This window comes from Salvia hispanica, chromosome 6, assembly GCF_023119035.1.
Source record: "Salvia hispanica cultivar TCC Black 2014 chromosome 6, UniMelb_Shisp_WGS_1.0, whole genome shotgun sequence".
Classification (NCBI taxonomy): domain Eukaryota; kingdom Viridiplantae; phylum Streptophyta; class Magnoliopsida; order Lamiales; family Lamiaceae; genus Salvia; species Salvia hispanica.
In genome coordinates, this window is record NC_062970.1 from 26,808,993 (window position 1) to 26,828,907 (window position 19,915).

General features: G+C 36.1%; 4 protein-coding genes and 1 long non-coding RNA gene across 7 annotated transcripts; 2 read left to right on the plus strand and 3 right to left on the minus strand.

Moving 5' to 3' along the window:
* Positions 1-71: 71 nt before the first annotated feature.
* LOC125196013 lies at positions 72-491 on the minus strand. Its single transcript, XM_048094354.1, has one exon. It carries the CDS (start codon positions 419-421, stop codon positions 188-190), a length of 234 nt encoding a protein of 77 aa, XP_047950311.1. The 5' UTR covers positions 422-491; the 3' UTR covers positions 72-187.
* Positions 492-683: 192 nt separating this feature from the next.
* LOC125196012 lies at positions 684-1,197 on the plus strand. The gene has a single exon (XM_048094352.1). The coding sequence runs from the start codon at positions 849-851 to the stop codon at positions 1,104-1,106; it is 258 nt and encodes an 85-aa protein (XP_047950309.1). The 5' UTR covers positions 684-848; the 3' UTR covers positions 1,107-1,197.
* Positions 1,198-1,239: 42 nt separating this feature from the next.
* On the minus strand, positions 1,240-7,030 carry LOC125196011 (diacylglycerol kinase 1-like). 3 transcript variants are annotated; one of them, XM_048094351.1, is made up of 14 exons: positions 6,914-7,021; positions 6,612-6,744; positions 6,034-6,241; positions 5,816-5,938; positions 5,502-5,630; positions 4,934-5,019; positions 4,664-4,787; positions 4,415-4,463; positions 3,521-3,603; positions 2,641-2,708; positions 2,163-2,237; positions 1,985-2,072; positions 1,793-1,909; positions 1,240-1,691 (listed from the first exon to the last, which is right to left on the minus strand). In XM_048094351.1, the coding sequence occupies exons 2-14, from the start codon at positions 6,674-6,676 to the stop codon at positions 1,377-1,379; spliced, it is 1,530 nt and encodes a 509-aa protein (XP_047950308.1). In that variant the 5' UTR covers positions 6,677-6,744; positions 6,914-7,021; the 3' UTR covers positions 1,240-1,376. The 3 variants fall into 3 exon arrangements, with proteins under 3 accessions (XP_047950308.1, XP_047950307.1, XP_047950306.1); XM_048094350.1 differs by having other exon boundaries at positions 6,612-6,680; positions 6,784-6,924; XM_048094349.1 differs by having other exon boundaries at positions 6,612-7,030.
* A 6,423-nt stretch (positions 7,031-13,453) lies between these two features.
* LOC125196142 (ABC1 family protein YPL109C, mitochondrial-like) lies at positions 13,454-18,619 on the plus strand. Its single transcript, XM_048094535.1, is given in 6 exon segments — positions 13,454-13,639; positions 14,088-15,360; positions 15,909-16,181; positions 17,145-17,241; positions 17,244-17,281; positions 18,333-18,619. Coding segments are annotated over 6 exon segments (1,815 nt in total). The 5' UTR covers positions 13,454-13,625; the 3' UTR covers positions 18,453-18,619.
* LOC125196143 lies at positions 18,223-19,189 on the minus strand. The gene is made up of 2 exons (XR_007171837.1): positions 18,585-19,189; positions 18,223-18,455 (listed from the first exon to the last, which is right to left on the minus strand). It is a non-coding gene; the product is annotated as an uncharacterized LOC125196143 (long non-coding RNA).
* Positions 19,190-19,915: the final 726 nt, after the last annotated feature.

Sequence of the window (19,915 nt, forward strand, 5' to 3'; positions counted from 1 at the left end):
TGAAGTTAAAATAGATGTTTTTGTTGGCGACACAATTACGAAAGATGATAAATAAAAGGATAAGTAGCATATGGAGAGTAAATTTCCAATTTTTTATATAAATTTGAGAAACATGAAGTACTCCACATAATATCTGTGTTGTATATACAAAATTGGTGAAGAATGAAGATGAATTGTATGACTATGACTAATTGGGAGCCCAAGAACTCAAATACATGACTGTTCTTAGAGACTCCTCCGATTGCTTCAACTTTTCACGTTGTTGGGCCGAGACTCTGGTGGGCTTGTTAATGTAAGATCTGAGATTGGAGTTGGCTTGCTGCTGAAGAAGCCTGAATGCGTAATTCCATCGGCAGAATCCCTGATCCTTCAGCGCCTCCACTGCCCCAATGCTTGCCGCTACTAACCTTGTAGAACTCATTCTTCTACTCTTTGATTTTGAGTTATTGAGATGCGTGTAGATTTGTTTTGATGGTGTTGAAAGCTAAGATTGTGAATATATATATATAGCGTTTAACCGGCACTGCCCGGTAGTCAAATAGCCCCTAGTTTTCATTGCCAGGTCATTTAGTTGTTTATTGCCACGTCACACCACTGGTTTTAGAAAAACCATCAACTAGATGCAAAAAACAAAAACACACACACAGCTGTTAAATTCATGGCCTATAGTATTTTCTAAAACAGGGGCTTGCCCGTTGAAACTACTCCTAAAAACTGAATTTCCATCTTTTCCTCACTATGGAGTAAGAAGTATAAATATAAATAGTTAAATACAGATACTCCCACTCCTTCAACTACATAAAAAACTTCACTCAAACTCGAATTTATTTCATCTCTACTGATAAAAAATGAGCTCTACAAGCAAAGCTTGGTTAGTAGCAGCGAGCGTGGGAGCAGTGGAGGCGCTGAAAGATCAGGGCTTCTGTAGATGGAATTATGCTTTCCGGCTTATTCAGCAGCGCGCCAAAGCCAATCTCAGATCTTATTCTTCTCAGAGTAACAAACTATCTCCGGCGGCGGCGATGAAGACCACAAAGAAGCAATTGATTCAATCGGAGGAGTCTCTTAGAACTGTTATGTACTTGAGTTGTTGGGCCCCCAATTGATTAGTTTATGTATACACTCCCTACTTAATTTGTACAGTATATACTATGATATTATATCAATTCCATTATCACCAACTACTTTCTTCTTCAACTTCATCTCTGCGACTGCGTGTCTCTGAAATTAGCACGCCAATAAAAAGAATGTTGGTGTCGGTAAATCTGAAGTAGATAAGAGAGATGCATCTGTACAATATACACAAAACTAAGTAGAGAGCTGTACTACAGTTAGCTGCTATATGTCTAAAGTCATCTACAAGTAATCTAAGATTTTCAACTAAGACTTGCAATGTCAAAGTCATCTGGCAATCTAAAAGTATTGGCTGCACCTAACTTCTTTCGCTCTTCCTCCTCCTCGTACTCAGTGCTGCATCCATCGTGAAAGGAGCTGTTTGTCGAATATGGTGCTGTAATACTTCTTGAGAGGCAGTGTCTGTTGGCAAGAATGCTAACTTGCCCGAAGTGTGAAATCTCAATCATGACAGTGTCATCATCCTGTGGGAGGGGCTGCTTCCATGGCTCCCCGTCGATCCTCATGTACGCATGATCAGCAGCACCCTTTTCAAACTCGAAACGGATTCTGTTTGCCTATACACAAACATAAGCAACTCTTAATTAACTCAAAAATATCATATGGAGTTTCCAAATCAAGATGGATTGATTAAAGTTTGAGAAATACTATCACTTACTTGCGCTAGGCGAGTCCCATGACCATTCGGAGCATACAATACAAGTCCATGCCAAGCATCTCGAAATCCAACCACTTCGAAGAATCCATCATCCACGTAGGGTGGAGTTAAGTCTCTCTTTGGGTTACAGGGGAGATTAAGTCAGCACATTATTTGGAATATGGTTGTGGGATCAAATCAAATAATACTAACCGAATGAAGCTTCTGCTTACAAGGTCTTCCCCAAGGATTAAGACCTCCTGAGAAACTAGGCAAGTTAAGGCAAACAATGGATCTGATGCTGTATGCAAAATTACAAATAGCAATCCCAGGTCAGAAGAAACATAATATTAAATGAGGAAACAAAACAATATAACTCTATAAGAATTACCTCCGTGGTATGTCAAGATTTATCCATTGTCCTGGCTTTTTCATGATTTTAACCTTTGCCAACTGAGCTATATTTCTGTAAATAAACAAACAGGATTATTATCCTCACTATATTAAAACTTTGGAAGAAAAAGAAACAACACATTATCCAAGCACAGAAAAGATGATGCAGATGGAAATTGGCACACTAGAAAAAACTGATGTATAGGGAATGATCAGAGCATTAAGATTCATGGGAATTGGAGAAGAAGAAAAAACAAATATTTTTAAACTACAAATTTTATGGAGCATCCCATTCATCAATGCATCTGTTTCTTTCCCAATTCTGACATTGTGGATGTGGGCTTGATGTCAACCAAAAAACATGAATACACTAAAAAGAAATATAAGTTTGAGAATCCTGGGAGAGCATGACTCCGTAGAAATGGGAACCAAATGATAAAAAAAAATCAGATAGGAGCGACAGTTGGTGATGTAACCTTGAAGACGGATGTTTCAGGGATGCACAAAACCATCCTTGCGTACAGCTAAGCTTTGCATAAGTAGTCTACATAAATTAACAATGATAATGAGACTAAACAACAATATGATAATCTTAATAAACAAAGATAATAAATTTTCACCAGAAATATATGCCAAAGATGTAAGAGTAGAATAGCCATATATGCTTTTCTAAATTAACAATAACATCCTGATTTAATGATTGAAAACAAAGTCACCGATTTGCGCTAAATAACATTGTTTGAGCCACTTAATTAACTGAATCACAATGCTAGGTTTTGTTACTACAATAGGAAAGATGGAGAAATTTACAAACAGAATATGCAATTCTTCCATAAGAGCAAGCAGTCTAGTTTGGCAAGTTTTATACAAGAATGTGAGACTGACAAGATTCAGGAGAAGAGCCAGCACTTGATTCATGGTCTCATGTGCAGCCATTTCTCATAAGGGAAACACATTTTGGTTCAATTCTTACTTATTCACTTTCACTCATATAGAATCATGCTCTACCATATACCATCTACAATATCCGTAACTTTATTCCCCTTTATGATTGACTAATCTCCATCACTATGTCATATTTTACCTTTCTAAAGTCAAGAATACATATTCTTATTGGAAATGTATCCATTCTATCCAAAGCCCTGTTATCTAAACGAGATGTGCATACAGGAAATTTCAGGCTAGCGTTTGAGAGGTTCTACTATAATTAACTTATAAAGGAAAGGAGCGTCTTGAGATAGAATGCACCAGCTACAGTATGACAGGCTATTATACTATAAGCCATTTAGCATTCTAAGTTGCCACATTACGTTAGATCATGCAACAGGGAAGCAAGTATAGAAGACAGATATGAACCTGATTAACTAATTGATTTTTAAACTTTTCCGGATTCTGCTTTCTCGCTGAATGAAATGCATATGAAACTTGTGCATCCATGCCTGTAAAATAGTTTCGTTTAACCATATGACTTATATGAATTTTAAAACACACACACAGAAAAATAAAATTAGGAATAAATTCAAAAGCCCTCCAAATACTCCATATTTGGAGCATAAAATAAGCCAAAATCAAGCCCTGGTACTTTAAACCATAACCATAGATCTCAGTGTCTAGACTGCAAATACAAAATGCAGATTCTGCATTTAGAAAAGCAGAATACATAGGAGCTGGTTGTTAATTCTTGAGACTTGAGAGAGCACCACTTCACGTCAAAGAGTGACTCTCAATATATAAGCATGAAATGGTTGATTCCAGTATATACTGAATGGACATTCCAAGTATGAATTGAGTTAGTTTGCGTTAATCAATTTATCTAGTTTCCATCCATCATAATATGATCCTCACTTTGTATGATATCAAACTCATTCATACTTCCAGCCTATAGCACTCAACACATTATGAAAAAAAATACTGTGGTGAGTTTTAAGTTTGGTAAAAGGAACATGGTTAGAAACAAATACTGAACCTCCGCATACACCGATGATATTATCAGAAATGAGAATTAAAGGAAAGTTAAACAGAATTAAGCGATTCAAACTAGTAAATGATACCTTCATAAATCCCTAAAATAATTTATCCAAACTTCCAAGAACAAACTAAAATTAAAAAGGCAATACGAAGTTAACTGCTGAAGAAATATGGTTAGGAAGCTGCAAAAGTTCAAAAGAATCTCAAATACACCAAGGGACTCTTAATAACTACAAACATCAAGAGAGGGAGGAAAAATAACAGAAACAAACAAGAACTTACCCATGCTAAAATAATTCCAAAATCCCCCCCTGAATGTATTGTATCCTTCCTGAAACATGCTCATTGTGATTAGTACACTTCAGAGTTAAGTATTCCTGCAACTAATCATGTCATCATAAAAACAGATAAATAGGTGATAAAACAAGATGAGAAATGATGAAGCCCATATTATTAATACTCTCTCTCTCTCTCACACACACACACACGGGCTCTATTTTCATTTATTTAAAGCATCGAGTAGCTCAGTACCTCATTCATTTCATCTGTGGCGGATACACGTTTGAAGGCATGCAAGGAGTGCGGAAGGTCAAGAGGTGCAAGAGGCTCATATGAACCATCTTTAGGAGTTCTCATCCGCATTAGAATATGCCAGCTGCATCAAAACAAAGAAAATATAAGAGGAAATGGGTCTCTTGAATAGAGAATAAAATTTAATATTGACCCAACAGCTAAAATTACCAAAATATGGTAACATGCATTATCTTAAAAGGAAAACTTGGACACTGAAACTGCATCTACCTGTCAATTTTCATCTCTTTAGCACCTTTGACTTTTTTAAAGAATAACTTCACAGATTGACAGTCTGTTCCAGGATTTCTTTTCCCCTTAAAAGGTAGGAAGCAGATTTAGGACAAAGATGTTTTAACAACAGGCAAGTATAAGCTACAGATAACATGAAAATAAGCAGGATGGACTATGTAAATACACAGCTCACGTAGAAAATGTGCAGATGAGGTAATTGCAGAGTGAAATTAATACAAAAGAATTTGAAGGAGGGTCAGTCAGAGATACAAGGATATTCACCAAGTAAAATAAACTAAAATGCATGCATCAAAATTGATAATATTAAGATTCCGCCATAACAAAATACATGGTCAAGTTTCTGCCATAAGCTATTGGACAGGTAAACAAATGAAAGATGTCTACTAAAAGATATAGACAAAAGGTTAAGCAATAGAGTCATGCACCAAGTGCATAAGATGATTTGCACATACATGACACGTTCTCCATCTGAAATTATAAGGATTTTATATTTTTATGAGGTTATTCATTTTGTAATAGAGGCCATGGTAAGGTCTATTCTCACCCAACCAAATGAAAAAGGGAGATTGTTCCCTGTCCCTAGTGGCATGGTAGCGATTGGAGGTGGATGCGATAGCTTAAGATCAGAAACCACTCCGAGGAGCCACCCAGCTGTTCCATCACCACCAGCAACCTGGAATAACAAATGAATTTAGCAGGAGTACATTATTGTGGTAAGACTTTTTTGAAAGAAGTAAAAAAATAAGTGAGCTTGTTAAGATCTCTTGATTTAGTCAACTATTATGTCATTATCTTTGGTACAACTCAACAGAAACTCTATTTTCATAAGTACGCTCATCAATACATTATTCAACTTACTATGATACGTAATCTTGTTTGAATCTCAGCAGAAAATCTATCCCCGTTTTGCTTGTGCTTCTCCAAATTGAAATAAAGCTGGTGGAGCATCTTATCAGGTGCCTTTTCCCCAAGATCAAACACCTGAATACCAGTAAAACTAAGCTAAAATGTCCTCAAGAAAAACTTGAGACTCACCCCCTAGTTCATTCCTGAGCAGTCAAAAACTAGAAACAAACCTGATTTTTGTTAAGAAGACTACAGCATGTTAGTAAAAGTTCACCTCCCAACTGCCCCCCACTTTTTGTGTTGATGAATACGATCAGAGGACATTCAGGAACACAAGCTTGTTGTTCGATTTCTAAATCAGGAAGAAGTATGTAATCTGGAATGTAATAATCCTTCAAAATTTCTACTGCTTCGGAATTACCAACCACAGCTTCTTCACTGAACAACAATAAGAAAGACACGATAAGGAGAAAGCATGTAGTGCAAATGATTATTCAATATTCAATCCCTTCACATTCCTGGAAATCCTCAGCCCAAAGTTGGAATCGGAGCATATTTTGTGTGATTATTGATAAAGGTACTAGTATGCGAATATATTTACAAAGTTCAAGTAATGTAAATAGGCACATATCTTCAGTCACCTTATGCATAGACTAATTTTACATTGTACAAATAGGCACATCATATTATAATGAATATGCATGTTTCTGCTTCCAGAAATAAAGATGAGTATCACAAAGAAAAGAATATATCTGTTTATTAATCGGAACGACATCATCACGCTCAATCACAAAATAATAGTACTCACGTTTTAACAAAAATTCTACGAAACGATCGCCTGAGTTCCTGAGTCATAACGACCGATTCCAGCATCAACCTGGAAGCGTAATTCGGCGAAAATCGGTTCAAAATTAACCACAGCGCAGAGAGGAAAGCAAAACCTGGAATGGTTATGGAATTAAGTAGGAGTAATACGTTACCTAAGGAACAATTATACGACGAAGAGTCAAAAAAAGTGAAAGGCGTAAAGAAACAGATTTGGTAAAGGATATTCAAATTCGTGACGGCGAGAGAAAGCGCGTGAATAGAAGAAGAGTGGAGAGAAGAAACTGGAAATGGAGTTGGTGAGGAACGCATCCTGCGTAGATTCGTAGGCAGGTACCAACCAACTGCTCGTAGAGGAATAGGAAGAAGAAGAAGAGGGAGGAATCTGATTACAGCGCGCCAAATGGGATGGGACCACTATTTACTTTTCTTTAATAATCCAATTTTAAAGAAAGCCGTCGTAATCCGTTTGATTTGAATGGTACTATCCATGGGAATACGCAATCAATTTATTTGTCTGCAGTCATGTCGTTTTGCAGATTTTCTCATAGTTTATCATTTTGTTATCTTCTCACAATTTGATTGCCTCTAATTAATGATCATTACAGTCAAAGAATGAAAATAAGTCTTTAGCATTAAGTTCATTCTCAACTCTGTGACCGGATACGAATTTCAAGAAAGATAAAAAGAAAAGTTATTGAAAAAGTCAGTAAAATATATAATCCATTTTTTTATATTGATTTTATATAAAATGTGAGTTGAGTTAGTTACTGGAATGTAGTACTATCTCTGTTCCATAATAATAGGGGCGTTTTTTTATTTTCATCCGTTCCATAGTAATAGAGTCATTTCCCTTTTTAGTAAAAGTCAACACATTTTTCCACACCTACTTTACTCTCTCTTACTTTTTTCTATCTTCATCTCTCTACCTTTATCATTTTCCACTTTATTTTCTCTTTACTTAACTCACCTAACACAATTTTTCTTAATCTCCGTGCTGAAAAGTTTTGCCTCCATTACTATGGAACGGAGGGAGTACATACTAACTATTTATGGTGAAAATGATGTATGACATTTATTGAAGGACGGACAGAAATAGAAAAGAATGACAATTAATCGTGGACGACGGATGGACTAGTATACTTTATCACGTCAGATAATTGATTTTAAGTCACATGTTTTACTGATCTTTAATCCACGTTTTTTTTACTGATTCACGTTTTAAATTAACTTCACACACATCAATTTTTATTACTTCATAAATGTGTAAATATTTTTAGATTAAAATCTTGTATAAAAAATTGTTTTTAAAATAGTTTAAAATCTTGTATAAAAAATAGTTTTTACTAAAAAATCTTGTACAAAAAATAGTTTTTTATGGAGTACATGAATGTGTAAATAATCAAAGTGGGGCCTTCGTGGAAGGTCAAAAATGCAAAGAGGGGACTTCGTGGAAAGGTCAAATCAAAGAGGGGCATTCATGGAAGGTCAAAAATGCAAAGAGGGGCCTTCGTGGAAAGGTCAAATAATTAAAAGGGACCTGCAGGTCGTATACAATGCATATGAATATTAAATTGTTTATGATATTTATTACTTCTGGTGATATATATTCGTGAAAGAATGTGTTTGATATTTGTGTGTGAAATTAAAGGTAAGGTTTATATACACTGAGTTGTGGCTCATATAAACCACTATAATTTTTCAGGAATAAGATATCAGTGAAATTATTCGTTGACATGGGTCGTAAGAACTCCACATGTTATCAGGGTCGGCGGCTGACCCATTTTGGCAACTTCTCTTCCTCATCATTTTTGCATGTAGATAAATGTGTGTTATATAGAATGGTGAGAGGGTCCCACTACAGTTTAGAATATTTTGAAATATGTACCTGATATAATATGTGGATTTTATGTAGTTGACACGTGGATTATTTATTTTAAATTTTGAATTTATTTATAGTAAGTGCATACGTTATAAGGGTTGATGTGTGACAGTTTAAGTGGTATCAGAGCGGGGATAGAATCCTGCTGGGACATAGCATTCGTGCATATCGTATGATGCATTTTGGTTATAAGTTTCATTTACATTTCAATTATCATAAACATGTGTCACTGAGGATTGTCAGTCGCCCTGCATCATCAATTAATTGTAGAAACATCTCATATACATGCTGCATCATATTGGGATTTTTGGTACATTGACCCATGATGAGGTAAAGAGGTAGAAAATTTAAAGAGCTCGGAAAAGTAGAAGTTGTTGATTTTGGGACTAATTTGACCGAGACTGTGATATAGTTAAAAGTGATAGAACCGGTGTTCAATCAGATGAGTTGTATGTCAGAAGAAGATTTTGATTATAGGGTATCTCTTCTTTGAAGCAATACTTACTCTTGGCGGAAACAGTCCCACAAGCTATGATACAATCTTTGGTATTCAGTTCAGACGATTTTTCTAGAGAACTCAATGCTAAGTATATGTAAAGAAGTGTATTGATAAGAAGCACCGAAGGTTTTGTCTTTAATCAAGGAACTATGTTTGTTGATTATGAGCTAACATTATTTCAATATACATGATTTTCTAGAGAGATGTTGCGAGCTAATTCGATTGAGCTGCCAGTGGATATTGATTCTCTTGTTAATACACAAGTTTTGATATTATCATGGGTATAGATTGGTTTTCACTTCATCGAACCAAGGTAGCTTGTCAAGTAAAAGAAATGGTAATATAATCATCGAGATGGGATCGAGTGAGTATTTTACGGTAATCAATATATTGTTCCAGGTTTTCTTATATTATCTATATCGGCTTTTTGATTTATTGGAAGTGCATATTTATCTGGATTTTCACCTTATCAGGAGACATATTTCTCTATTGAGCACTGCATTTATTTTTATTTCTACTTATCAACCGTCTTCATTAGAGTTTCAAGAATTTAAGAATCAGTTACAAGAGTTGTCTACTTATCAACCGTCTTCACTGTTACGCTCGGATTTTGTACTATTTTAAGGCCTTTATTTGGTCCATTTTTAATGTCAAAACCACAATTCATGTCCATATTTTGCATATTTTGGTATTTTTTCACGTGTTTTGTGAGAAATGTGCATATTTGAACCTAAAAAGACAGCAAAAAGACGAAGTTGAAAATATGGAGCATTCGAGACGCCCAGTGGTCCGCTGCAGACCATACAGCAGCCGCTGGGACCCAATTACCCGCTGAGCCAGTAGCGGTCCGCTCCAGAGAAAGTTATGTTGAAACGAAGAAGACGCCCAACGACCGCTCCAAGAGTTTCCGAGGCTACGGATCAACATGCAGCGACCGCTGGCCAAGGTGCAGCAGCCTGCTGCAAAAATGCGACGCACGGAATTGACCTACTTTCTCCCCGTGATTTACCAAACTTAGCCACCTTTAACCTTAATTGTTGCTGCTCGATTTTTCCTCTATAAATACCCCCTCAAACCTCTTCATTAAGTATCTTCTTTTTGCCATTTAATTCTAGAGCATAAATTTGAGAGTTCTTCATTGTGCAAGAGGTTGAAGAAGGAATCAAGAGAAGAAGATCAAGGCTACAAGGATTCAACATTTGGGTTTTATTACTTTAGTTCTTATGTTCACTTTGTTTTCCCTACAATCTATGTTTTTAGTTTATTCAATTATGTGTAACTAAATTCATAGGATTCTAGTGATGTGTTAGTAACGACTTTGGTTATACAATTTCGTTTTTTATTTAATATCAGTTCTGTTTTTACTTCATTTCTTCCCTAAGTTGTTCTATAATACTTCACGTTTGAGTGACACATTCGGTGATGATTTAATATAACTTGCTACATAATCGTGAGAGGAGGTTGGCGACTTAGATCCACTTAGTAGACACTACAATTAGCTTCCCTTAAAACGGCACTGTTAATTGAGAGTGAGGACTTTTCAAGGGTCTTAGGAGCTTTTAGGAGTTACAGATCTAGGATTGACAACCCTAGTGTTAATAATCTACGCTTGCACCGCATGGACAAAACTTACGTGACTCGTTCTATGAATCGAAGTATAAACTGTGCTAGGTAGGGGGCAAATCGTGCGTGTTGTGTCGTTATCGTGTTGACACAATAACAACAAACACGAACACGGCCCGTTAAGAAAACTCCAAACACGAACACGAACACCACCCACTACCCTCAGACACGAACACGACACGAATCCATTAATGACATGAACCACTTCGGATCAACACGACACAATAACGACACTATAATAATAATATTATAGTATATAAATAATAAAATAATAATATATAAATATTATTTCTTATATTAAATTTAAAAATTTAATTTAAAATTTTAAAATAAATATAAAAAAAATAATATTATAATATATTAATATTATTTCTTAACGTGTATCACGAACACGACACGAACCCAATAAGCCTTGACACATACCCATGAATTTCGTGCGGGTTCATGCCGTGCCAAAAATTGTCAGCCCTAGTGCTAGGGTACTATAGTCGGAATTTGTATAACCATAAGTGTGAACGCACATTCCTGGAATTCTCTGATCTCTCACATTTTACCTCTTTAATTATCTGCAATTAGTTGTTTATTTGCTTTCAAATTGTTTTTAGTTTTCAAAATTTCCAAAACTTTCGGTTTTTCCAAATAGTGAACGAAGCTTAATAGAAGGTAGACAGTCTGTGATTGTTTTCCCCGTGATCGATATCTGGTACTGACCTTTAGCTATACTATTCATACTCTTTATATTTGCAGGTATTTATAGTGCTAATAAAAAGTGCATCAGTCACTATCGCCTTGGGCGACTTGAGGATGTAGACGACGGAGGTCTGTTTGTGGAGGACTTTGTAAACGGTGTCGCCGTTGTTGTGGCTGAGGAACTGGAGCTTCTCGAGATCAGCGGCGGAGATGGTGGAGGTGGTGGGGGCAGAGTGGAGGGGGCGGAATTTAATTATTTTGTCATGAAGATGATTAATTTGGTCAAAATTGCGTTTAAAGACGTTGACTGTTACAATTTGACGGATCCGTCAATTTTGGACAGATTGTGATTCGAGTTGAAATGTTTGGGATGCAAAAATTCAAAACATAATGTTTACGACCAAAATCGTGAAATGGTCATATGTTTAGGACCAATTTTGGCCTTTACTCTAAAAATAATACTTCCTCTCTCCACTCAACACACAAAACAAAATATCATAAAATCTTGTGTCATCTCATAATTGTGACATCTTTTGTGGGACATAGAAAGTAGAATATTTAACCTTTTCTAGAGATCATGAAAAAGTTTTCAAGCTAACCTTTTATTTTTATCCTCCAACTCATGAAAATCTTGTCATAAAATAAGATTTTTTAAATGGTGCATGTAGGGCGTAGCTTAGTTGGTTTCGGAGGGACATAGTTGTGATGCGAATCAAATATTCATCTATTATCCTGTCAAAATTTATTTGTTCTACATAGGGGTGGCGAAACGGGTTACCCGCGGGTACCCGCACCCGACAAGTGGGTACTCGAACCCTATTTCAGCCAAATTTGTTATCCCCAATACCCGCCACGCAACACACCGAGATTACGCAATACCCGTGTCGGATATTCCGTAACTGACATTGCGGGTACCCATACCCGACCCGAAAATAAATTTATAAGAGAATAAATTTACGGGACATTAAATATTTTGTTACTAATTAAGTAAAAATATAAAATTTGAAAGCCCTAATAGTCGACAATGTTTCCTAAATAATTTACTGTATTAATTTTGATGGTAAGGTTTGAATAGAATAGGAATAAAACTGAGGGGAAACTCTATAGCTAGTTTCGGTGAGTTTTCAACTGAATATTCGTTGGAATATAAAAATGTTTCAAAAGATCTCTTAAATCACTTAGATTCTATAAAGTATTACAAGATTACATATAGCTAATACTAATAATTTATCTTGTATTATCGGGACTAACGGGTATACCGCAAAACTATAAAACGTACTACCCGATCCGGCCCTGTTTTCCGTTATCGTCAGGTAGCGGATACCCAATACCCGGCGGGTATTGGGTCGAAATGGGAATTATCCGTTGCTCGCTACTCATTTTGCCACTCCTAGTTCTACACATATTTGGACTCAGTTTAACACAATATTTCCATTTTGGGGCATGAAGTCATGAACAAGGCATGGAATGAAGTTGGAACGAAGTTAGGAGTCAAGGATGAAGTTTGGAAGCATTTTTACCCCACTTGATTGGAAATGTGGCGAGAAGTCACTCGACTAGAGTGAGTCTGGGAAATAAAAAATTCCAAGACAAAAAATTTGACTCAACTGAGTGGGCTTGGGTCTACACTTCGCTCGACCAGAGGAAGTCTAAGAGATCAAAAACTGACAAGACATAAAGTTCCACTCGACCGAGTGGAGTTATTTTCAGAATCCACTCGACTCGAGTGGAGTTACGCACAACCGCAAAAAATAGTTTTTTTAAAAAATCAATTGTAAGTGGTAGTTTTTGGCTTATTCTGGGGTATTTTTTAGTACGGACGAAAAGGGAGAAAGAGGAGGAAGAAGGAAGGAAAAAGGAGCTTCAATCGCTTAACTTCCATCATCCAAGAGGAGATTTGCTACAATCGACATATCAATTTCATGAGTTAAGTGAATGTTCATCTAAAACTCTTTCTACGCATCAAAATTCGTTTCATTTTAAAATATATAACGCGATGTCATTTCAAAAGTTACCACTTTCTATATATTCCATTAAATATCCATTTTTATTACTATTTACTTTTTTAAGTCAAACTTTACACTTAATAGGAAGGATGTACTAATATTTTTGAAAGAGGGAGGGAGTAATTTTTATTCCCATGTCCTCAGTTCAGCTGATCGGTGAACTAAATGTCTCTTTAACTCCGGTATCCATTCCACTTGCCTGATTTCCACCGGAACTTCGTCGGAAACGACTTTTGTGTGATGATTTTGTCGTCGTATTGACTACAAAGTGCCTCACGAGCTCTCTCCTCGATTTCCATGGCTGTTTCGAGGTAATTTCTCCTCGCTTACCTCAGGCGTATGCGTTAGGGCATATTGGCCTTTTTTCCTTCTTGATTGATTATTTTCTTGTTGGAATGAGCTAGGAGTTGTTCCATATGAACTCAAAGAGCCGGTTAATCTATGGACATTTTTTTATCTGTAGTTCATACAATAGATGTTCGATTTTTCATCCTTCTTTTCAAAAAATTCAAATTAAAATCGATTGTTAACTTGATCTCCATGGAACTAGTTTGTTTGTTAAAGAAATACGCTATACCAATCAGGCAATTAAGGTTCAAACAGAGTGCAATTTAAATACAATTGGTTTGATGATTAGTTTCTGCTTCTTCTACTTAGCTTGATTCTGTCACGGACATTTACACTTAGCTATTGAAATGTTAATAAAACCAACTGTAATTTCATGCGTGTTTGAAAATTGTTGTGCTTTTCAACTCGCAGTTTGAGAAGGGTTGCAAAATGCCTTGTACCGAGACCTAGGTCTCGGTGTTGTGAGATAAATCATGGTCTGGGAAAATCCCCTGTTGGATTATGGTATGCTATATTTTACTCACACTGCAATGCTTCCCGGGGAGGGTTTTCGTCACATATGTTTCAAGAGATCAAGTACTTATTATGGAAGAATAAGCGGTATCGTGCTCAAATTGTGTGGAGAAGGCTTTTCCAAACGTATTCTTATAGTGGACCAATGTTGCCACCCATAAGTAGGATAGCACGTGCAATGAGTCTTGCTTTGTCTCGGTCGAACCTGGTAGCTCCTGGTATTCTGGCCTTCATTATTGGAGAGGTAACCTGGAACAAAACAAGTTTAGCACATGCTGAATACTTCCCTATAAAAGACTCTCTCTACATACATGCACAAGGTGGGCATGTTTCTGCAACCTCATTTATATTTTCTCTTTTAGAGGGACTGGTACTAGTTCTGAGAGCCATATACTTGGCAATTTTGTTTTCTCCTTGCATGGTAATGGCTCCTTTTGCTGATTCTCTTGGCATGGAGTTCAGGAGGTCATGGCTTCGTATTGTCCGGGTAACATTAGAGAAGGCTGGCCCAGCATTTATCAAATGGGGCCAATGGGCTGCGGCAAGACCTGATCTGTTCCCAAGTGATCTATGCCAAGAGCTTGCTGAACTTCACAGCAACGCACCGGCACATAGCTTTGCGTACACGAAAAAGGCTGTCGAGAAGGCATTTGGCCGTAGGCTGACTGAGATTTTTGATAAATTTGATGAGGAACCTTTGGCATCCGGCAGTGTAGCTCAAGTTCATCAAGCTACTTTGAAATTCAGATATCCCCAACAACAAGTTAAGCCTATGGTTGTTGCTGTAAAAGTTAGACATCCAGGTGTTGGTGAAGTAATCCAAAGAGATTTTGTATTGATTAATTTATTTGCAAAAGTTTCAAAGTTCATCCCTACATTGAGATGGTTGAGACTAGATGAAAGCATTCAACAATTTGCTATTTTCATGATGTCCCAAGTTGATCTTGCCAGGGAGGCTGCCAACTTGAGTCGATTTATTTACAATTTCCGGCACTGGAAGGACGTCTCTTTCCCCAAACCTCTTTATCTTCTGGTACATCCAGCTGTTTTGGTGGAAACTTATGAACATGGGAAAAGTATCCTACATTATGTCGACAAGCTTGAAGGACAAGAACACATTAAAACTGCCCTTGCTCATATTGGAACTCATGCCCTCCTAAAGATGCTCTTGGTATGAGCTCCTAATTTATGAAACTCGTTTGATGTTGCTTTGACCATCAAAACACCTCTCTTGTTGATGCAGTTCCAATTTTCATATCTGAAATAGATAAATTGATAAGTAATACTGATGTTTACCATATACTCCCTCCGTCCAAGCCTAAGCGAGACGTTTCATTTTCGGACCTGGTTTGAAAAAATGATAGTAGTAAATAGATAAAGTGGAGATAAAATTGAGTAAGTGAGAGAATAATGCAGAAGAGATCCAAAACAGGTCAAAAAATGAAACGTCTCGCTTAGGCTGGGACGGAGGTAGTACAAGCTATGCTCCTATTCAAGTGTCAATAGTGTAGTAGTCATTACAAGCTGCTTAATAATTTTTTTCTACTGAACTGGAGTCATGATGTCGTAGTTTATATGCAAATAACTCTTTATCATGGAAAGTTATTATAAGTTCTTGTTTTACCATAGTTGCTATTGAAATGACTCTTAGGCAATAAATTTGTTCACATTGCTAGCTGGTCTAGTTACTGAACTGATTAATTAATTCTTTAACTTCAGGTAGACAATTTCATCCATGCAGACATGCATCCAGGAAACATTCTTGTCCGGGAATCGCCAAGCATAATCTCAGCAAAGTCTTTGTTTAAACCAAGACCTCATGTTATCTTCCTTGATGTAGGTATGACTGCTGAACTTTCTAAAAGGGACTGAGACAATTTAGTGGAATTCTTCAAGGCTGTGGCACTTCGTGATGGTCGTTGTGCTGCTGAGTGCACTCTGAGGTTATCTAACAAACAGAGCTGCCCATATCCGGAGGATTCATCACGGTTTGTTTGCAACCTGAATTTGCTTGTTTTAAGATTAGGTTCTGCTAGGACCTCTACGGCCGGTGAAAATGACATAATGGAAATCTATATCGATTCCTCTGGTGGATATCCTAAGGCACACAAGTTAGGTGCAATTCAAAGGACTATAAAATATGAGATACTCCCTACACCTACGAAGAGTTCGGTGTTTAAATTTTAGGCATAACCTTATATTGTTGCCTCATTCATTTCACATCACTATAGTATTAACTAAGATCCTACCACTTCTTTTACTTTTTAATGGGCCGAAAACCCCCAACCCTCAAACCAATAGCACTTGTGGGACCCTTTTATCCTTTTCAATTACATCTCTCAATATTTATCTTAAAACCTGTGCCCAGCCCTCCGCACTACACTCTTTGCAGACGGAGGGAGTATTTTTTTTGTTTTGCTCAATGTTGATGATCCTATTAAACTCTGCTGCTGCTTAAGTTATAGTAGTATTCTTTGACAATTGGCTGATAAAAATGCATAAAGTCTGTCCTGCTCCTACCACTAGGATTGGTCGTTCAGTTTTTGAGGCATATGTACTTGAAAATCTTTATTTTAGTCGCTCTATTGCCTCCTATTATGAGAGACTTGGTTAGAAATTCAAGCTGCTTGTTCATTTTTATATAAACTAGCATGGGAATCACATCCAGCTTAACAAAGTTGAAGCTCCTTGGAGGTTTCTCAAAGAAGTTAATTTTATGTCAAAATCACCACCTAGCCTAGGCACAAAACCCATTACCAAAATACCAAATCATGGTTGAAATTGGAATCACCCTGAAAACGTTCATCCCCACTATCTTTTAGCCACCCAATGCTAGTTTTAGATTTATTTCATTGTGTGCTCATAGTTCATAACTAAATTGCTAAATGCTAGGAGAGTACATATCTAAAGTTTCTTTTGGATGTATGAAATCATGATAGTTTCTGATCTGGACAGGAAGTGGACAATATTTTCAAAATATGGGGATCAGATGAAGAAGATCCCCTTCATCCAGCTGATTGCATGCAACTCATGCTCGAACAAGTTAGGCGTCACAAATTTCCACTGTGATCGTAACCACCATGGTGTTGGAGGTACATTCTGAATTCTGTCTAAATTTGTGGCCATTTATGTGGTGTGTGCCTTCAAATATTCAATGTATTCTTGCTCCTCTGATGTCTTTTAACTCTCATGGGTTCAAAGAGCAAAATCTTCCTCTATGCTGTTATGGGTTCATATTCAATTAATGCATCTAAATATATATTTGGATACGTAAAATGATGTAATATCATTTCAAGACCAGTAGAAGTAAATGTTGTTAAACTGAATATGTAAATTTGTTACATGGTGTATTCATTAATTCCTCTACTTTTCCTTTTTTTTCTGGAAGCTGGTAGAAGGCGCAATAAGCCCTTTTAAAAACTATGATATGTTTTGTCATTTCTTATTATTAATTGTTTGATGTAAACAAATTGAATTAGATGGTCAAACCAAACAACCATGATTGTCAACCATGATATGGACAACTCCTATCATCATGTGGTATGAAGTTGGTACAAGTAATTCAAATTGAACAAGCTGTATTCACTCATATTCAAGATATGCGTTCTCTTACTCGTTACTTCTATTGTTACAATTATTATGTTTCATTAATTTTCTTTTACACTACAACTTTCAGATTACCATTTACTAGAAATTTGATTGATGTTTTGATTGTTGGAAATTGAAAATTAGTGTTGTAATTGCTTAATTTATGACAACGATGAAATCAACCAAATTTTGAGATTCATATGCAATTAAACCGTATTACTAATATTTGTGAATACAAAAACCTGAACTTAAGTATGGAACCTCCCAAGCTACTTCAAACAGGTAAGTTAATGTTAGGATGAGTATACGTATAGTTAATATGCAATTTAACTTTTGTAGTAAAATGTCTCCCGTTTGATTTTTTAATCTTGTTGCCTAAGAAAAGAAACTGCTTCCATACAAGGACAAGAGTAGTTGCAGCATGATATTTTGTGTACACCGACCGTAATGAAGTTTAAAATATTTTATACATATACACAATGAAAAAAACATACAATATATATAATGTGGTGTATGCCGTAATTCAATACTCTTTTCCTTGAACTTTTGGTGCAGGGCTGGCAGCAGAAACTTGATCCAGCGTATGACTCTTTACAAGCTTTGCAAGAATTGCTTTTCAAAGTCGATTTGGTGGATTCTCTTGCCTATACAATTGAAGGAGTAATGGCCCCATAGTTGCTGTCAACAAGAAACAAATTTAACAAGATTACTTCCCCGAATACTGACTTATTAAAGGATACTGAGAGGGATTGGAAATAAACTGAACTGATTCCCAAAACCAAACTATGTTTCAGCACTCTGTATTACCGGTTGATTCAAGGATATGTTTCTGCGTTTTCTAAGTAGGAACGACGGTGCTTGGTGCCTATAGACAGATAAAATAGGTCCAGTGCCTCATCTAGACGTTTCTTGGTATTGAATCTAGTCATATAACTAGACAGAATGCTGTTTGATTTCTGTATCGACAATAGCAGAAACTAACAAAACCAATAAACAGGGGAAAATCGATAGGAAATATATACCATAGAAGTAAGAATGTGAATCTGCTTGTTTGAAGTGCTTTAAGAATTAAAAACACTATTGAGTGCAGCGTCAATGAAACGACATCCGGAGAGACATGGATGGACGATGTCATCAACGCTGCACTCAATGAGGTTTTTAACCCCTCAAATCTTGTTTTCTGCATTTTCTCCCTGAATTCAGCTCTAAAATGTTGTTAATATAGTGTGCTTTTCACAAAGTACAAGTTGTATCAACATCGTACATTTGTACTATTCATTTTACTGCATCCAGTTCTTTGATTTGTTGTACTAAAACAGGCATGTACTACATTCAGGCATTTAACATGTTCCACTAGACATTGTATTTTATATTTGGGAATTCAACGCTTGAAAACAGGGATTGGTTGAACTCGATATTTCCCGTCAAATCATTCGAAAATATTGGCTAATCCACTTGGCATTTATTTTATGAGTTCACTACCTCAAAAGTCAGCTAACTTTTTAGATTGTGACACCACATATCCTAACACAAAAATTTCAAGGATTAAATAGCTAATGTCACATGCTTGAATATTTTTTAATTATTAAAGATGTTTTAATTTTATCATAAATGATAAGAAACTATGTAAATTTATATCTAAAGATTGAATGTTCATATGATATTAAAAATTTCAGTTTGACCTAAATTAAAATTCAAGAAAATAATATTGTATCATTTAATTAAATTTGAAATATTTTTTATTCGGTCCATTATTGATTTAGATTTTATTGCATAAATAACTTGACTTTTTCATATTTTTATTGTTTCTCAATGAATTCCCTACATGATATAACCAGTATTGTCACTAACTAGAACTAGATGGGTATAAGAAGTTTTTTTTCTGTACAAATATTAACAAAACTTTAATCACGTATGAAGTACCAGAACTTATTAGGAAATCAAATAAGAAGTTGCAGACAAAAATGTGACAGAATTCATATGTCAGCGAAATTAGGGATTGTAAAAAAATGACCTTCAATTTGGGCATTTTCGTCCGAAAAGTGGCTAAAAACTTCATTTGCGATTATGGTCTTCCAGCGCTATTTGTTTTTTGTTAGAAGTCTATATATAGTGTCACAACCCAAAAAGTTAGGAAC

Excerpts from the sequence above, each read along its gene's own strand:
- LOC125196011 (XM_048094349.1), bottom strand. The coding sequence starts at position 6,940 with ATGCGTTCCTCACCAACTCCATTTCCAGTTTCTTCTCTCCACTCTTCT. Across the intron at positions 5,939-6,033 it reads GTCTTCTTAACAAAAATCAG|GTGTTTGATCTTGGGGAAAA; the intron begins GTTTGTTTCTAG and ends ACTGGTATTCAG. Across the intron at positions 3,604-4,414 it reads TTGGAATTATTTTAGCATGG|GCATGGATGCACAAGTTTCA; the intron begins GTAAGTTCTTGT and ends ACTATTTTACAG.
- LOC125196012 (XM_048094352.1), top strand. The coding sequence starts at position 849 with ATGAGCTCTACAAGCAAAGCTTGGTTAGTAGCAGCGAGCGTGGGAGCA.
- LOC125196013 (XM_048094354.1), bottom strand. The coding sequence starts at position 421 with ATGAGTTCTACAAGGTTAGTAGCGGCAAGCATTGGGGCAGTGGAGGCG.